A 14,139-nucleotide genomic window follows, 5' to 3' on the forward strand; every position below is an offset into this window, starting at 1 on the left:
GGGTAGGGTTTGAACCTGTGGACAAAATACATCTCTGCACTGCTGAAGCTTTAGCCAAGGAAACAGATAACATCTGTATCTGTGATTTTTTTAAATTATTATTCTAAAAACCTTAATTGTACCAGCTTGTATTTCTGGAGAGACCTTTGGAGAGTATCCAATTAACTTTAATGCAAGTGTAGTTTTCTTTTGTCAGATCCTGGTGGCCAGATGAGGATGATTGTGTTAAGCTAAGTTGTAGTAAATATTCCAGACACCAGTGAGCTACAACAGAGCTGAATGTGGAGAAGATACAGAATTTTAATATTAAAAAAGGCAATGTGTTCTTTGAGAAGATGACACTGAAGGCCACCAGTGGAGAGTTTGTCTTAGTTAAAGATTGTTGATGTTAATAATTTAAAACAGTCCTTCTGAGCTGTAATGAAACTTTTCAACTCAACAGTTTAATGATTTACAGGACAACAAACCAAGATGGCCGCTGCCCAGGACTCATCAGCCAACAAGCTTTCACTCCTGGCATGTACAAACTGCGCTTTGAGACGGGTTCATACTGGGAGAATCTGGGTCAGACCTCATTTTACCCATACGTGGAGGTGAGCCTTCACTATCACTTACAAACACAATATATTTAAAATAACTCAACTGAAATTTCTTGTATTTAGACATACAAATTCATGTGTGTGTGTGTTTCCAGGTTGTGTTTACCATCAGTGACCCTGAGCAGAGGTTCCACCTCCCCCTGCTGATGAGTCGGTTCTCCTACAGCACCTACAGAGGAAGCTGAGAGCTCCGAGGACGACGAGCTGCAGGCAGAGCTCGACAGAGATGGTTTCTGTTGTCTTGGAGTAGATTTTATGAGTCTGACTCATCAGTCATATCTTGTTTGGTCCAGTTTTTGTTAGACTTGTTGACTGTTGAGTTTACTTAAGTAATACTTGAGTATAGAGTACAGTGTGTATACACAGTATATATATACATAAATGTACATTTGTTGTGGCATTTTAATGATCATGATAACTGCAGACAACATTTAAGTCTTCACTAAAGATGAAGTGAAATTGTTACTTACTGTATATTTAACATATATATAATTTAGATGTTATTTGTAATAAACCAAACCAATATGCATCCAAACCTCTGACTTATCTCTTTCTGTCATCACAACACATCACAACTCTTATGGCAGCAGGTAAAAAGGCAATAACTAGAGAACCTCCCACCTTGAACCAATGGAAAAATATAATAAATAACATATACAGTATGGAAGATAAAATTTAGTTTGAAATTACAGAAGGAAAAGAGAAAAAAACACTGGGCTGAATGGGTTACATATTTAGCTGATGCAGAGTGTGTCGGCTGAAACTGTAGTAAACATAATTGTGAATGAAAGTGTATCATCCTGTACTAATATTCCTTTGTGTATTATTCAATGTGACTGAATGATGAATGTTTTAAATCTTGTATTTAGTGTATTTCTTCTCACAGACTGTGATATGTATTTTTATGTATCTCGTTCACGGTTACGTTACTTTACGTTACTTTACGTTGAAGAAAGTGCCTTTCAGTCTCAGCCAATCAGAGATAAGGTGTACTGTGAGGACCCTCATGTTGGCTTTTATGATGCCTGAATGTAATAATCTATTCCTAAACGAAATTAAATACGTTTACGCGTTTTTAGATTAATTTTATATCTGTTTTCGCACTAGAGTTAAATCTTGTGTCCTAAATGAATTGTATGTTTATTAAACATTTTCCTTTTAAAGAGTATTTCCGACTGGCATCTGAGAAGCGTGTTTCGGGCCTTTACATCATCCTCACATTGACATTACATGCTGTTGTTCAATAACATTTGTAGTCCTGTAGCTCTGTAGTTCTGTAACGATGAAGCTCAGCGGAGGAAATTAACCCAAAACTTTGTGCTTTTGACTGAAGGACTGGGCGCGGGTCTGGTGGAGGATGTCTCAGCTGCTGAGGCTTCTCTCGGCGGCCGCCCTGCCTCTCTGCCGGGCTGGAGGAGCCCCGGCTCGGTTCTCCGCGGTGACGGCAGGTCGGCTCTTCACAGCCGGATACCGAAGCTCCGCTGCCTCGGTGAGAAGTGAATGTTGAGGTTTTCTGGACTGACTGTTGCCTATGACATGCACGACTCTATCTGTGGTCTGAATTTAGAGTTAAAAGTTATATTTGAACTAAAATGTGTTTGTGCAGAGGGACAGACACCGACCACTGGCCAAATCCCACTTAAAAAACATTGAACTCTCTGATCTTTTGCTTCATAATGAAATAACATACTATCTAAAACTTCATGTAGATCCTCCCCTGCCTGCTGATAATCTACCTTTTAATTCGGCGCAGATCAAATTCAGCAAACGACATTAATTACAAGAGAAAACAACTTTATTTGTTGGAGATGCGATAATAAATGTTTAAGAAGATACTACTGCTAATAATCCTGCTAGCTTAATAACCTGCAGGTAAAGGAACATGTAGGAGTTTAGTGACATGTTGTGAAACTTAAATATGTCGATAAATGAAGCAGAAGTTGTTGAGGAGTCGACCTTTTCGTTAGCTAACCCTAGCATGAGCTCGTTTCATAAGCAAATGTGAAAGTCACTCTGCCTTTAAAACTACAAATGGCTCATAGTTCAGTGTTTGTACAACCTGTCAATGTCAAGTCTTACAGCAGTTTTAATCACCACTAACTTTCCCCTATTTTACTCAGCTCTAATCTAATTTGGGCAATGATTCAAGGATACGTTAACATTTGTAAGGACAGTCACGCATTTACGGTGAAGGTAGCTGTGATAGTTTACATAATTATTCATACTTGATTACTTCTAAAGCTACATTTAATGCTCAAAGTTGAGCTGAAGCTCATGGTTTAATTGTTTGATCTGTGTCTTTATAACCAGATGTTTGCTTACTGTCTGTTTATTGCAGCTCAGAGAGGAAACATTTTATGTGACACAGAGGGAGTTTGTCACTGAAGTGAATAATTTAGGAAGATGCTCACTTTGATTTGTCTAAATGAGTCAGCTTCAGATGAACTACATTTTCCTCATGGCCAGTACAGACAGGAGGAATGAGAAAACAATAACTCTTTCAATGCACAAGTGAACATGTGCATGTTGTATTAAGATATAGTTTAAAAAGTGACACTGTTCTTTACTTGAATAAAGACTGCATGTAATATCAAATAGTGATCGTTAAAAGACATCTGACAACATCGGCTCATATAAATGTGTGTGTATAGTTGTTTTTCAGCAGAGCCTCTCAGGTTGTCGTTGTGTATTCAGCGGACTCACTCTGGTTTTGTGGTCTTTTCCAGAAGGCCTGTCGGACTCCAGCTAACTTCCTGTCCTGTCGCAGATTCCAGGCAGCTCAGCGACGACTTTACGCCACTGAACCCAAAGGTGAGAGCAGCTGTGTATCTAAAGCAGCAAAGATGGATGTTGTTCAGGTATGGGGCAAAAAGCAGCAAGCAAAGTAAAAGAAGGTGCCTTTCGAAAACATCAGTGTGAACAAGAAGCAGCTACTTCTACATCCAGGAAATCACATGATGCTAGAAAAAACACAAGTTTGTTATGTGCAGAAAAGGTCTGTGTAATAGGTTAATATGTGTGAAATATTTTGATGAGTTTGGAATTTCACTGAAAGCAGAAGAGTGTTACCGACAGATGTGTGATCTAACAATGAGTTTCAGATGGTAAAGGAGGAGCACCAGGAGGGGGGAAGAGAGGAGGTAAAGGAGGTGGAGGAGGAAAAGACTGGTGGAGCCGAATGCAAAAGGTATGTCAAACCTCCAGGAATTGTTTGAGAACGTGAGATGCTTGTCAGTGTGGTTGAACTAAAAGGAGATTAAAGCTATAATTAAACTGGCAGATTTGATGTAACAACCTCTACTTTTTTAAAGTTTCTGTTTTTGTTTTTGTGACATTAAACAGTCGAGAAAAGGACAGTTATTTAGGGAGGAAGTATTTTTTTTGTCTGAAAGATATTTTTCACAGAAAATTTTAAATTTTGCCTTCAGCGAAGTGGAGTAAAGAAAAGTAAAAAGCGTTTATTGCCAAGCACATTTTTTAACTTACAAAACATTTATTTTGGTATTTGGTGCAAATTTGCATGAAAAATAAATATTTGTATGGAGAGCTCCAGTAAATGCCCCATGTGTCTTCATCACCTGACTGTTTGTGTCTACTGGTCTTCAGGGTGACTTCCCCTGGGATGAGAAGGATTTCCGTTACTTGGCGGTCACCATGGCCGGAGTCAGTTCAGTTCTGCTCTACTTGTACTTAAGAGACAACGGCAGAGAAATCAGCTGGAAGGACTTTGTCCACCGCTACGTGAGCAGAGGAATGGTGAGGAGCACTTTTACAGATGTATCATCTATTAGGAGGCTCGACCTCTGCCGCTAACTGTTCTGCATTTAAGAAATATGTGGAGCAGGAGACTTGAATAGAAAGATTTCTTCATTCCTGTCTAGGTGGAGCGGTTAGAGGTCATCAACAAACAGTACGTCAGAGTCATCCTGGTGCCGGGAGCTGACACTGAAACGGTGAGAAAAATAACTGAAATCTCTCAATGCCTCTTCAAGTCTAAAACCTTATTTTTTACACAGAGTTCTTACAGACTGAAAACATGTTGGATGATCTTTTTATGATGCATTTATTTGATGTTTCATTAAATAATGAAATCACATGTGACCTGCAGAGCTATGTTTGGTTTAACATTGGGAGCGTCGACACATTTGAGAGGAACCTTGAGGCGGCGCACATGGAGCTCGGCCTGGAGCCGTCACACAGACCGGCCGTCGTCTACAGCACTGAGAGCGACGGGTTGGTTTAATACGCAACACACAAACATGTCCACTGTCCTCGTCAGTGTCTGTGTTATGAAAACCAGTGTCAACAGCAGTCATGTTGTGATATCAAAGGAGCACAGACGTTTCCTTCCTCCCCTCAACAATAACCTTCCTCTACCTTCCCAGCTCTTTTCTCATCAGCATGGTTCCCACCCTGCTGCTGATCGGCTTCCTGCTTTTTACCCTGCGGCGAGGACCAATGGGAGGAGGCCCCGGTGGCGGGAGAGGCGGGCCGTTCAGCATGAGTGAGTCGACGGCGAAGATGATGAAGGATAACATTGAGGTGAAGTTCAAGGACGTGGCCGGCTGCGAGGAGGCCAAGCTGGAGATCCTGGAGTTTGTCAACTTCTTGAAGAACCCACAGCAGTACCAGGACCTCGGAGCCAAGATCCCCAAAGTGAGCACAGGCTCCAGTCTTTGTCCACCTACTAGTATTTTTAAATAACTTGTATTAAGATAATTTACTGCAACTTTTATCAATATATCTGTGTCTGTCCTGTCCACAGATATCTACATACACAGACACCAAAACATATAAATAATAAAAACTAGGACAGAAATTTTGCATTTTAAATATATGTTTGAAGTGAGAAACACTGTCTACATTACACACGTTTACCCACCAGGTATTTTAAATTTATAGGTATTTATATTAAAGCTTGTCGCAGTTCTTTAAAAAACAAATCTTATCTCTCAGATGTTGAAAATAAACCTCAGCATGTACTGTCTACTACCAGCATTATCGTTTTTCACAACCAGCAAAACGTTGACCCAAAATTTGAAACTTGTTCTGTCTTCTGATGGTCTCACATGAGAGTTTGAGCGTTTCTGAGAGATGATTAAATAATTCGGAAAGCAGAGAGAGTGAAGCCTCACAGGTTTTTGACCTCTCTCTCTGTCTCTCTGTCTCTCTCTCTCTCTCTCTCTTTTTCTTTCTCTTTTTCTTTGTAACGACGTAATGTTATAAGTGGAAATAACTTTTGTTTTGTACAGATTTATTTTCTTCAAAGTAAAGAATTTAACTTAACTTTAACGAGTAGTCTTGTGGATTTCTTGGTTAAGAATACGGACAAGAGGGGCGATTACAGCGTCAAGCTTCATTGAGTGGAAACCTACATAGTGGAGGGGTGCTTTACTTCCTGACATTGTACATACAGTTGTCCTGTGGTGTTTCAGGGTGCTGTGCTGTCTGGACCTCCAGGGACAGGGAAGACTCTTCTGGCTAAAGCCACAGCCGGAGAGGCCAACGTCCCCTTCATCACTGTTAATGGCTCTGAGTTCCTGGAGATGTTTGTGGGCGTCGGTCCTGCCAGGGTGAGTGAAGGAAACCAGATCAGACATCAGCCAGACCGCTGAGTCTTCTCTGATCTGTGGACAATCAACTTTGATGGACAATTTGAGGAGAAATTTGAACACATTGTTATGATTTCACACAGAATGGAAACAGAAAGTTTTGTCTTCCACAGGTGAGGGACATGTTCTCCATGGCGAGGAAGAACGCCCCCTGCATCCTCTTCATCGACGAGATCGACGCTGTCGGGAGGAAGAGGGGTGGAGGGAACTTTGGAGGGCAGAGTGAACAGGAGAACACCCTGAACCAGCTGCTGGTGGAGATGGACGGTGAGCTGGAGAGAAACTGATTCTGATTCTTCAGGATTTAGATTTAGATTGACATTTTAGGTCTTAAATTGTTAAGTAAATGTTTGTTTGTGTTTCAGGTTTTAACACGGCTACTAACGTGGTGGTCCTGGCTGGAACTAACAGACCTGACGTCTTGGATCCTGCACTGATGAGACCGGGACGATTCGACAGACAGATCTACATAGGTAGAGTTTAACTGTGAGCTGATTAGTGCTTCTGGTGGAACTGAGAGTTCCCTCTCTCTTTTTTTATTTGTTTTCTATTTTTGTGTCAGTGTCAATTCCAAAACACACACAAGAATAAAACATTAGTTTATGGCTACGATTTAACTACGCTTATTATAATCATTATGCTGTTAATGTACTGATTAACATAAACATCAGAAATAAAAATCAGTAGAAGATCTTTTCTTCTGATGTATGAACGTCTCTTGTCTCCTCTCAGGTCCTCCAGACATCAAGGGCAGGGCGTCCATCTTTAAAGTCCACCTGCGACCGATCAAACTAGACCCCAACATGGACAAAGATGTTCTCGCCCGGAAGATGGCTGCTGCCACACCGGGATTCACAGGTATGTTATCATCTGTCTCAGTGTAGTGTTTCATCATTCATGCTGTTAGAGACGTGTAGAGGACTAACAGTTTATCAGTCAGTTTGACTGAAGCTCAGTAAACTCCATGTGACAGCAGAGAAACAAACAGTTAACTTTATAGATACAGCTTTAGTGTTCAGACAGGGACAGGCAAACACGACCGCCACTGAAACGAATTGAAAAACGCCGCCGGTGTCGGGTTTGCCTGTCGCTATCTGATCGCCCACTAACCTCCACCATTCTACCAACATCTGTGGAGAACACCATCTTTCAGAGGCTGTAGCGGCCTCAGTTTTAGATCTCAGGCATCCACTGGTACCATGTCATGCTAGATTGTTGGAAGAGGACTAGATAACGCACCAGTGTCTGGCTAAACTTTGGCGAGGGAAAACCATGCGATTGCCATTCTCAATTGACGTCTCCCCTCAAGACATCTGAATAAAAATGTTCTGCAGGTACACAGGAGTCTCCTCTTTACAGACATGCACATTTCATTCTAATCCACTGCCACTCTGGAGGAAAAAAGCATGCAGTCTTTTATTATTTTTTTGTGTATTTGAATATTCCTGCATACCCTAAACAGTATTGGAATTGCATAAATTTGGGTCTGACTGGAAAGCAAACTCTTGTGGATTCAACGTGTCCAGTTGTACTCATGTGCGATGATGTCAGTCCACATGGTAGCCATTTCATTGTAGATTTATGACTAGAAATCTAAAATGTCTTTTCAGGATCCAGCTTCTGATTGTTTTTTTTTTTCCAGGTGCTGACATCGCGAACGTCTGTAACGAGGCAGCACTGATCGCTGCCAGACACCTGAACCCGTCTGTCAACGCCAAACACTTCGAACAGGCCATCGACCGAGTCATCGGAGGTCAGTGTTTTTATGAATTCTCACCAGTTTTCTAGTCATCGTAACTTTCCCTGTTTCAAAGCATTTCATAGTCTAACAGACAAGACACAACTGTATCATTGTAATACCATCAGAGTCTCAGAGTCTCAGTCCTGTTGGTGTTTTCAGGTCTGGAGAAGAAGACTCAGGTCCTGCAGCCCACAGAGAAGAAGACTGTAGCGTATCATGAGGCTGGTCACGCCATCGTGGGCTGGTTCCTGCAGCATGCCGACCCCCTGCTAAAGGTACAAGTTCTGTCTGTACCTACTGATGCCACTGTCTGGGCCGTCTGTCTTTGGTGACCCCTAGTTGGGGTCGGGGCCCCCAGGTTGGGAACCAGTGCCTTAAACACATGTTGTGTGTCCAGGTGTCGATCATCCCGCGGGGGAAGGGTCTGGGTTACGCTCAGTACCTGCCCAGAGAGCAGTACCTGTACAGCAGGGAGCAGCTGTTCGACAGGATGTGCATGATGCTGGGAGGCCGCGTGGCCGAGCATGTCTTCTTCAGCAGGATCACCACCGGAGCTCAGGACGACCTGAAGAAAGTCACACAGTCCGCCTACGCTCAGGTATGCGACACACACACCCGCTGCAGGTCCTGTTTGATTCTCAAGTGTTTTTCTGCTGTGACGCCTGGTTCTCAACCCTGACTCCTCCAGGTGGTGCAGTTTGGCATGAGCGAGAAGGTGGGCCAGGTGTCGTTCGACCTGCCCCGGCAGGGCGAGATGGTGATGGAGAAGCCGTACAGCGAGGCCACGGCCGAGCTGATCGACAAGGAGGTCAGAGAGCTGGTGGAGCGAGCATACCAGAGAACATTGCAGCTCATTGAGGACAAGAAGGAGCTGGTGGAGATGGTGAGAGTCTGATACAGCATGTGGTTTCTACGGGATACAGGTCCAAGTCTCCTGGTCATAGAGGAGAAGAGGATGATTGCTAGACTGACAGATATTTCACTGTCAGTATCGATAAATAATGATCAGATATTTTACTACATCTGTGTCTAGTGAATCTTAGCTATTGCTCTTGAAGAGTAACTTCCAGTGTGGACCTGATTCTTTATTGGTTTCATGTCTGAGTGACTAATGGGGACAACATTGGACATCGGTCCAGTATTGAGTGAGAGGGCTGCAGCCACAAAACTATCAGCAGCGTAATCCTCCTGGAAAAATCAAATGCACTTTATAATCAGCTGTCTCTCTGGACACTGCTCTTTACTCTGATTGGCCGGATGGAGGTGTGCCCACTCATGTTACAGTAATAACAGCATTTTAAGGATAATCAAAGGATGTTTTTTTATTATTCTTCCATGACAGTCAGAGGTATTTTTATCAGGAAATTCACAGTATTGATCGTTGATTTTGCCCTCAGGTTGGACAGCGTCTCCTGGAGAAGGAGGTCCTGGACAAGGCGGACATGTTGGAGCTGCTCGGCCCGCGGCCGTTTGAAGAGAAGTCGACGTACGAGGAGTTTGTGGAGGGGACGGGAAGCTTCGAGGAGGACACGAGTCTGCCAGAGGGTCTCCGAGACTGGAACCAGGAGAGAGGAGGGGAGGCAGAGGAGTCGAGCCCGGCTCAGGACAAACAGCAGGCCGCGTAGAGAAAGGAAAAAACAGACGCTTCACATCCCTGCTGCAAAAAAAAACTCACTGCTGACTCAGTTTCACAGAGCCTGGGAGGTGTTGTTTTATAAAATATTTCCATAAATTAATAATTCATGCCCTCAATTTACTTTGGGTTCCCCAGGTTAATAATTCAAACACTCAAATGACTGAAGTCATTACAAATTACCAGCAGCAATTCTCAGTTTCATCCAATTTGTCCCTCTGTGGATTTGAGTCATTTTGTGGACATATTTCAGTTTCAGTTCTTTTCAGATAGATTTACAAGACGAGGGGTCAAATCAAGTCATTTAAGAGTGATTGTTAATACAAGTAATGTAAACTTATAAATAACTAATTTGAGGTAATGTTTGGTCAGACGTTTTCCACCAGGCTCTGTACAGTCTCCTGTCGATGAGACTGAGGCTGCGATCAGTTTGTTTTTTCACCACTCAGACTCCAAACCGCCTTAAACAGGAGACCAACCAACAACAGACTGACTTTAATATTCCTGAGCTGAGTGTAAATGATGCACATTTAGTGTGCGGACAGACTGATTCTTATTATTTATTTAATAAAAAGGGGGTTCTGCTCCCTGACTGACATTCTCACGAAGAAGAGTCGAACGCAGTCTGAAGAACTTCTCTGCAGCCAAATGAAAACATTTCTATAGGTTTAAATATTTTGAGAATTGATGTGAAGTTTATTTTGTTCTTAGAATATTTCAAGGTTCCTGCTGAACATCTAACTCTGTCCACCACACCACATCGATGCTGGAATAATGACGACTCAACAGGAAGTTTTCATACTGAAGGATTTCTGCTGAGAAATTATTCACTTAAAGGGAAAATCCCCCTTAAACATGAATACAACAACATACAAGATCTTTAGCCTCAGCACATTTTTCCCAAACTGAATTCTGCCCATAGAAAATTTTCATTTTATTATTATTATTATAAATCAACCAGTTAAATTTATCTTACAATCTGTGGCATCAGGCGGATATCACTTCTGCTTCTGTGAAAAAATTATATGATTATAATGACTTTATAAACATAAAATGACACTATTATTACGCTTTATTACAGGTGACTTCCTCCCTTAACTTCTGTAAAAATAAGATAAAATACATCATATCATCATATGTGAGTCAGTGGGTAAAAAAGATTTTTTTATAAAAGCTATTTGAAATTTAAGATTTTAGTGAAATCTGCACAAAATTTAAGACCTTTTTATTTACATCAATTTAGACTTTTCAGGACATGAAACATGTTATTGATGAATAATAATAAAAATCACACACGCCAAAGTTCAAACCGTATTAAGAATTCAGACAAGGCTTCCATCTAAATGCTGAAGTGAGACTACTATACTAAATAAAAGTTATCACAGAGTATCTATAGGGGGATTTTTTCACATTAATGTCACATTAATGTCATTAGTACAGTGTCCAGCAGGCGGTGTCCTCACTGTCAACAGCACGAGGGTTTGACTGACTCAATGAAACAAAGAAGCTGCTTAATCTGAACAGACTCTGGTCTTTAGTTGCTGTAGATCTTAGTAACTAAGTGAAAATATTAAACACGTTCATCAGTCGAACTCTCCTGTACATGAACTGTGTGTTTAACGTGTTTGCTGCTGAAGCCCCCCAATCCCACCACTCCTGTGACCTCACGTTATGACACAAGCATAGAAGGTTGTATGAATGTGAATGTATGTATAACTTCCGTCTTCTGTGCTGTTTAGCAGCCGTCAGTGACGTGGTAAAGTAAATCTTCACCTCCCGTGATGAAAATCTCAGCTTGAAAGTTGTCAAAGCACGAGAGCTGCAGATAATAATACCCAGCTTTGTTGGAGAGACTTGGGAAACAGAGCTCAGAGGTGAAACAATAAATAATAAATGTTTAATTACTGCAGAAGAAATAAATAAAGGGCAAGCTACTCTGGAAGTGCAGTTAGCCAGAGTTAATGCAAGAGGCTAATTTTCTTTATTACTTTCAGTCGGACTGAAGTGATTCATTCAAACTGAAGTGAATTAGGAGGCTGCAGGTCTGTTTGTTGGATGCTGTTTTACTGGAGTCACGTTTCCTGAATCTCTACAACGTCAGCAGGACACAATCAGAGACACGATATGTAAATAAGGTTGGAGTACAGGTGTGAGATCACTGTTGGATGTGGTTACAGGTACGACAGAGATGGAACAGGGTTGAAACTTGTTTATTTTCTTAAAGTTTGATTACAGTATGCTCACAGTTATTACAGTTATTTAATTGGACATTCTTCCTTCAAGCAAAACAAACCAAGTTTTACTTGTAATTTGACTATTCATAGAAAATAATTGCAATTTAAATTGTGATTTCTGACTGAACGCCCCATCAGGTCACCATGAGGGAGGTCGTGGACCTGATGATGGATCTCTGAATCCTCTGCAGTGTTTTGTTTTTTTTAATTGGAGGAGGTTGTCAAGGCAACTAGAGAATAAAACTAAGAGACCCGACAGATGTGTAAAGGTCACCTGAAGTCAGCACATGCATCACTGTACAAGCACAGACTGCAGTTTGTATTAAAGTGTTTCTTTTGTCAGAACAGACGCTGGTAAGTTTTCTTTCCTGTGAATTTGATCTGCTGGCAGAAATTTTCAGCAACTTTGAAATGACAATAAAAATGATACAAACGTAGGACATGTAGAAGTGAAGAGAGTTACATTTATTGATGTTTTTTGTTTTGGATGATTGGATGAAGACTTCAGGAGCGGTCACATGACACATTTCACTCATGGAAGCACGCTCAGTCGACCAATAGAAACTGTGCTTGAAAGTGGAAACATTCAGTATGACAAACTGCTTCACGGAGCATTTGTAAAAAAGATACTGTTGGATAACTTCACCTGAACATTTTCAACATTGAGCTGAGACAGTCACTACAACAAGACCTGTCATTTCCATGTCAAGAAATATTTTAGAGAAGCTGAAACAGAACGTCAAACTGCAGACAGACTTCAGCTCCAGTGGGCAGTTTAGAGTGTAAACATGTTGTGTCTTAGAGAGCAAAGATGGTCAGTATGAATTATTTCCAGATAATGATATATGTAACTCAGATATCTGGTCACACACAGTATAACCATTTATAACGGTTGTTTCTTTCATATTTTCTTTTGACGATTTACTCAAAATGGAGTTCAAATTTGTGACACATTCGGATGGAAACATGACTAATGTCACCTGCTGAAAGTCTAAATCTTCTTGTAGATCAACCAGATTCATTTTGACCAATCGCACGTCTACAACACGCAGCAGTACTTCAGTCTAGAATCCACCTGCATGTTGATATTTATGTGACACAACCTGTCCTGTAACATTTGTTCTCTGGGAACATCGGGTTTAAAGTTCAACCCTTATTTTTCATTTCTATGTTTTTAAATAGTAAACCACTTGAATGTAAAACTCTACTCGTATACAATGTTTCTGTATCAAAAAGCTACAAAGATGCTACATTCTTTGAGTGGCAACATTTCTCCATAAGCTGCACAATTTACAGTTTCTGTCCATCAGACTCGTTTCTCCTGCAGCTACTTCAGAGTTTTCTTCCACGTTCATTTTCGTTCAGGAAGGAGAAATTAGTCTTGATTCAGTAAAAAAAAAAAAATCACATAGCCCTTTAATCTCCTCTGCAGAGCGAGCCGAAGCTCGTCTGAACAGCAGGAAAGAAAATCTGAGATATCCCGTTGTCTCTTGTGGGAAACTACAAAAAACATCCTTTGGTCACCTGCTGCATGTTTGTTTTGTTTTAAATCCTCTGTGTTGCCTCCCTCAGAGCGCCCTGATTGGTCGTTTTTTTTACGTCCAGCAGTGGAGGAGGAGCGACGCAAGCAGAGAGGAAGAGAAGAGCGACAGTGACAGGGAGATGACCGCCACCCCGCCGCACTCCTTAGCATCTTCCTGTTGGAGAATTTCAACATATCAGTGTTAAAAACAATACGTATATTATTATTGATAGATGTACTTCTTTATGAATTATTAATGTACAGCTTCTTTATACTTTATTAACTGAATAATTATTTTATTATATTAGATTAAAAATGTTTTTCTTAGATAAGATCTTCATCAGATTGAACTGATCGTGAGTCTGAGCAGCTCTTTTGAAATGCATTAGTGTTTGTGTGTAAAATCCTTCTTAAGTTCTTAATAACTAATAATTTAATGTTTTTTAATGAAGTGGTCCATTTTGAGACATTGAGCTATTTTACTGAAAATCCACATTCATGTTTGATGTGACTCACTTTGTCCGTTTGTCTGCAGTTAGCATCAGATAATGCCTCATTATCATATTAACATATTATTTGAACATATTATATATTCCATTTCTGCCATCTTCTGTAAATAGAGCCACCTAAATCTGATACACTGGACCTTTAAGTTAATTAGTTTAATTCTTCTTCCACGTCTTAAATATTTAGTGACAGTAAATTTATCCAGAGCAGTTTCTTTTTCTTTTATGCACTGGAACAAGTTTGAACCTTTCATCAACACTTCACCACATCGTGTGTTCACCACTTCATACA

The 14,139-nt window shown here is 40.9% G+C and overlaps 3 protein-coding genes across 13 annotated transcripts in view; 2 read left to right on the top strand and 1 right to left on the bottom strand.

The window, feature by feature from the left end:
• Positions 1–1,333, top strand: part of LOC104933371 (5-hydroxyisourate hydrolase-like) — a 3,828-nt gene extending 2,495 nt beyond the window's left edge. The window contains exons 3-4 of the mRNA XM_027272963.1: positions 458–593; positions 695–1,333. Coding sequence (XP_027128764.1) covers positions 458–593; positions 695–784 — 226 coding nt within the window. The 3' untranslated portion in view covers positions 785–1,333. The remainder of the gene's footprint in view (positions 1–457; positions 594–694) is intronic.
• A 474-nt stretch (positions 1,334–1,807) lies between these two features.
• Positions 1,808–12,164, top strand: afg3l1 (AFG3-like AAA ATPase 1). Of its 2 annotated transcripts, none has more exons than XM_019267644.2 (16): positions 1,808–2,088; positions 3,329–3,410; positions 3,701–3,786; positions 4,206–4,355; positions 4,481–4,552; positions 4,708–4,832; positions 4,985–5,255; positions 6,035–6,172; positions 6,325–6,478; positions 6,577–6,684; positions 6,944–7,069; positions 7,854–7,964; positions 8,112–8,227; positions 8,350–8,550; positions 8,641–8,835; positions 9,350–12,164. In XM_019267644.2, the coding sequence occupies exons 1-16, from the start codon at positions 1,957–1,959 to the stop codon at positions 9,575–9,577; spliced, it is 2,295 nt and encodes a 764-aa protein (XP_019123189.1). In that variant the 5' UTR covers positions 1,808–1,956; the 3' UTR covers positions 9,578–12,164. The 2 variants fall into 2 exon arrangements, with proteins under 2 accessions (XP_019123189.1, XP_019123188.1); XM_019267643.2 differs by having other exon boundaries at positions 1,809–2,088; positions 3,326–3,410.
• The window catches only part of cacna2d4b (calcium channel, voltage-dependent, alpha 2/delta subunit 4b), a 113,777-nt gene continuing 111,663 nt past the window's right edge, over positions 12,026–14,139 (bottom strand). For all 10 annotated transcript variants that reach the window (XM_027272620.1, XM_027272621.1, XM_027272622.1 and 7 more), the window contains one exon: positions 12,026–13,516. In XM_027272620.1, coding sequence (XP_027128421.1) covers positions 13,415–13,516 — 102 coding nt within the window. In that variant the 3' untranslated portion in view covers positions 12,026–13,414. The remainder of the gene's footprint in view (positions 13,517–14,139) is intronic.

This window comes from Larimichthys crocea, chromosome XXI (assembly GCF_000972845.2).
Source record: "Larimichthys crocea isolate SSNF chromosome XXI, L_crocea_2.0, whole genome shotgun sequence".
In the NCBI taxonomy this organism is placed as follows: Eukaryota; Metazoa; Chordata; class Actinopteri; family Sciaenidae; genus Larimichthys; species Larimichthys crocea.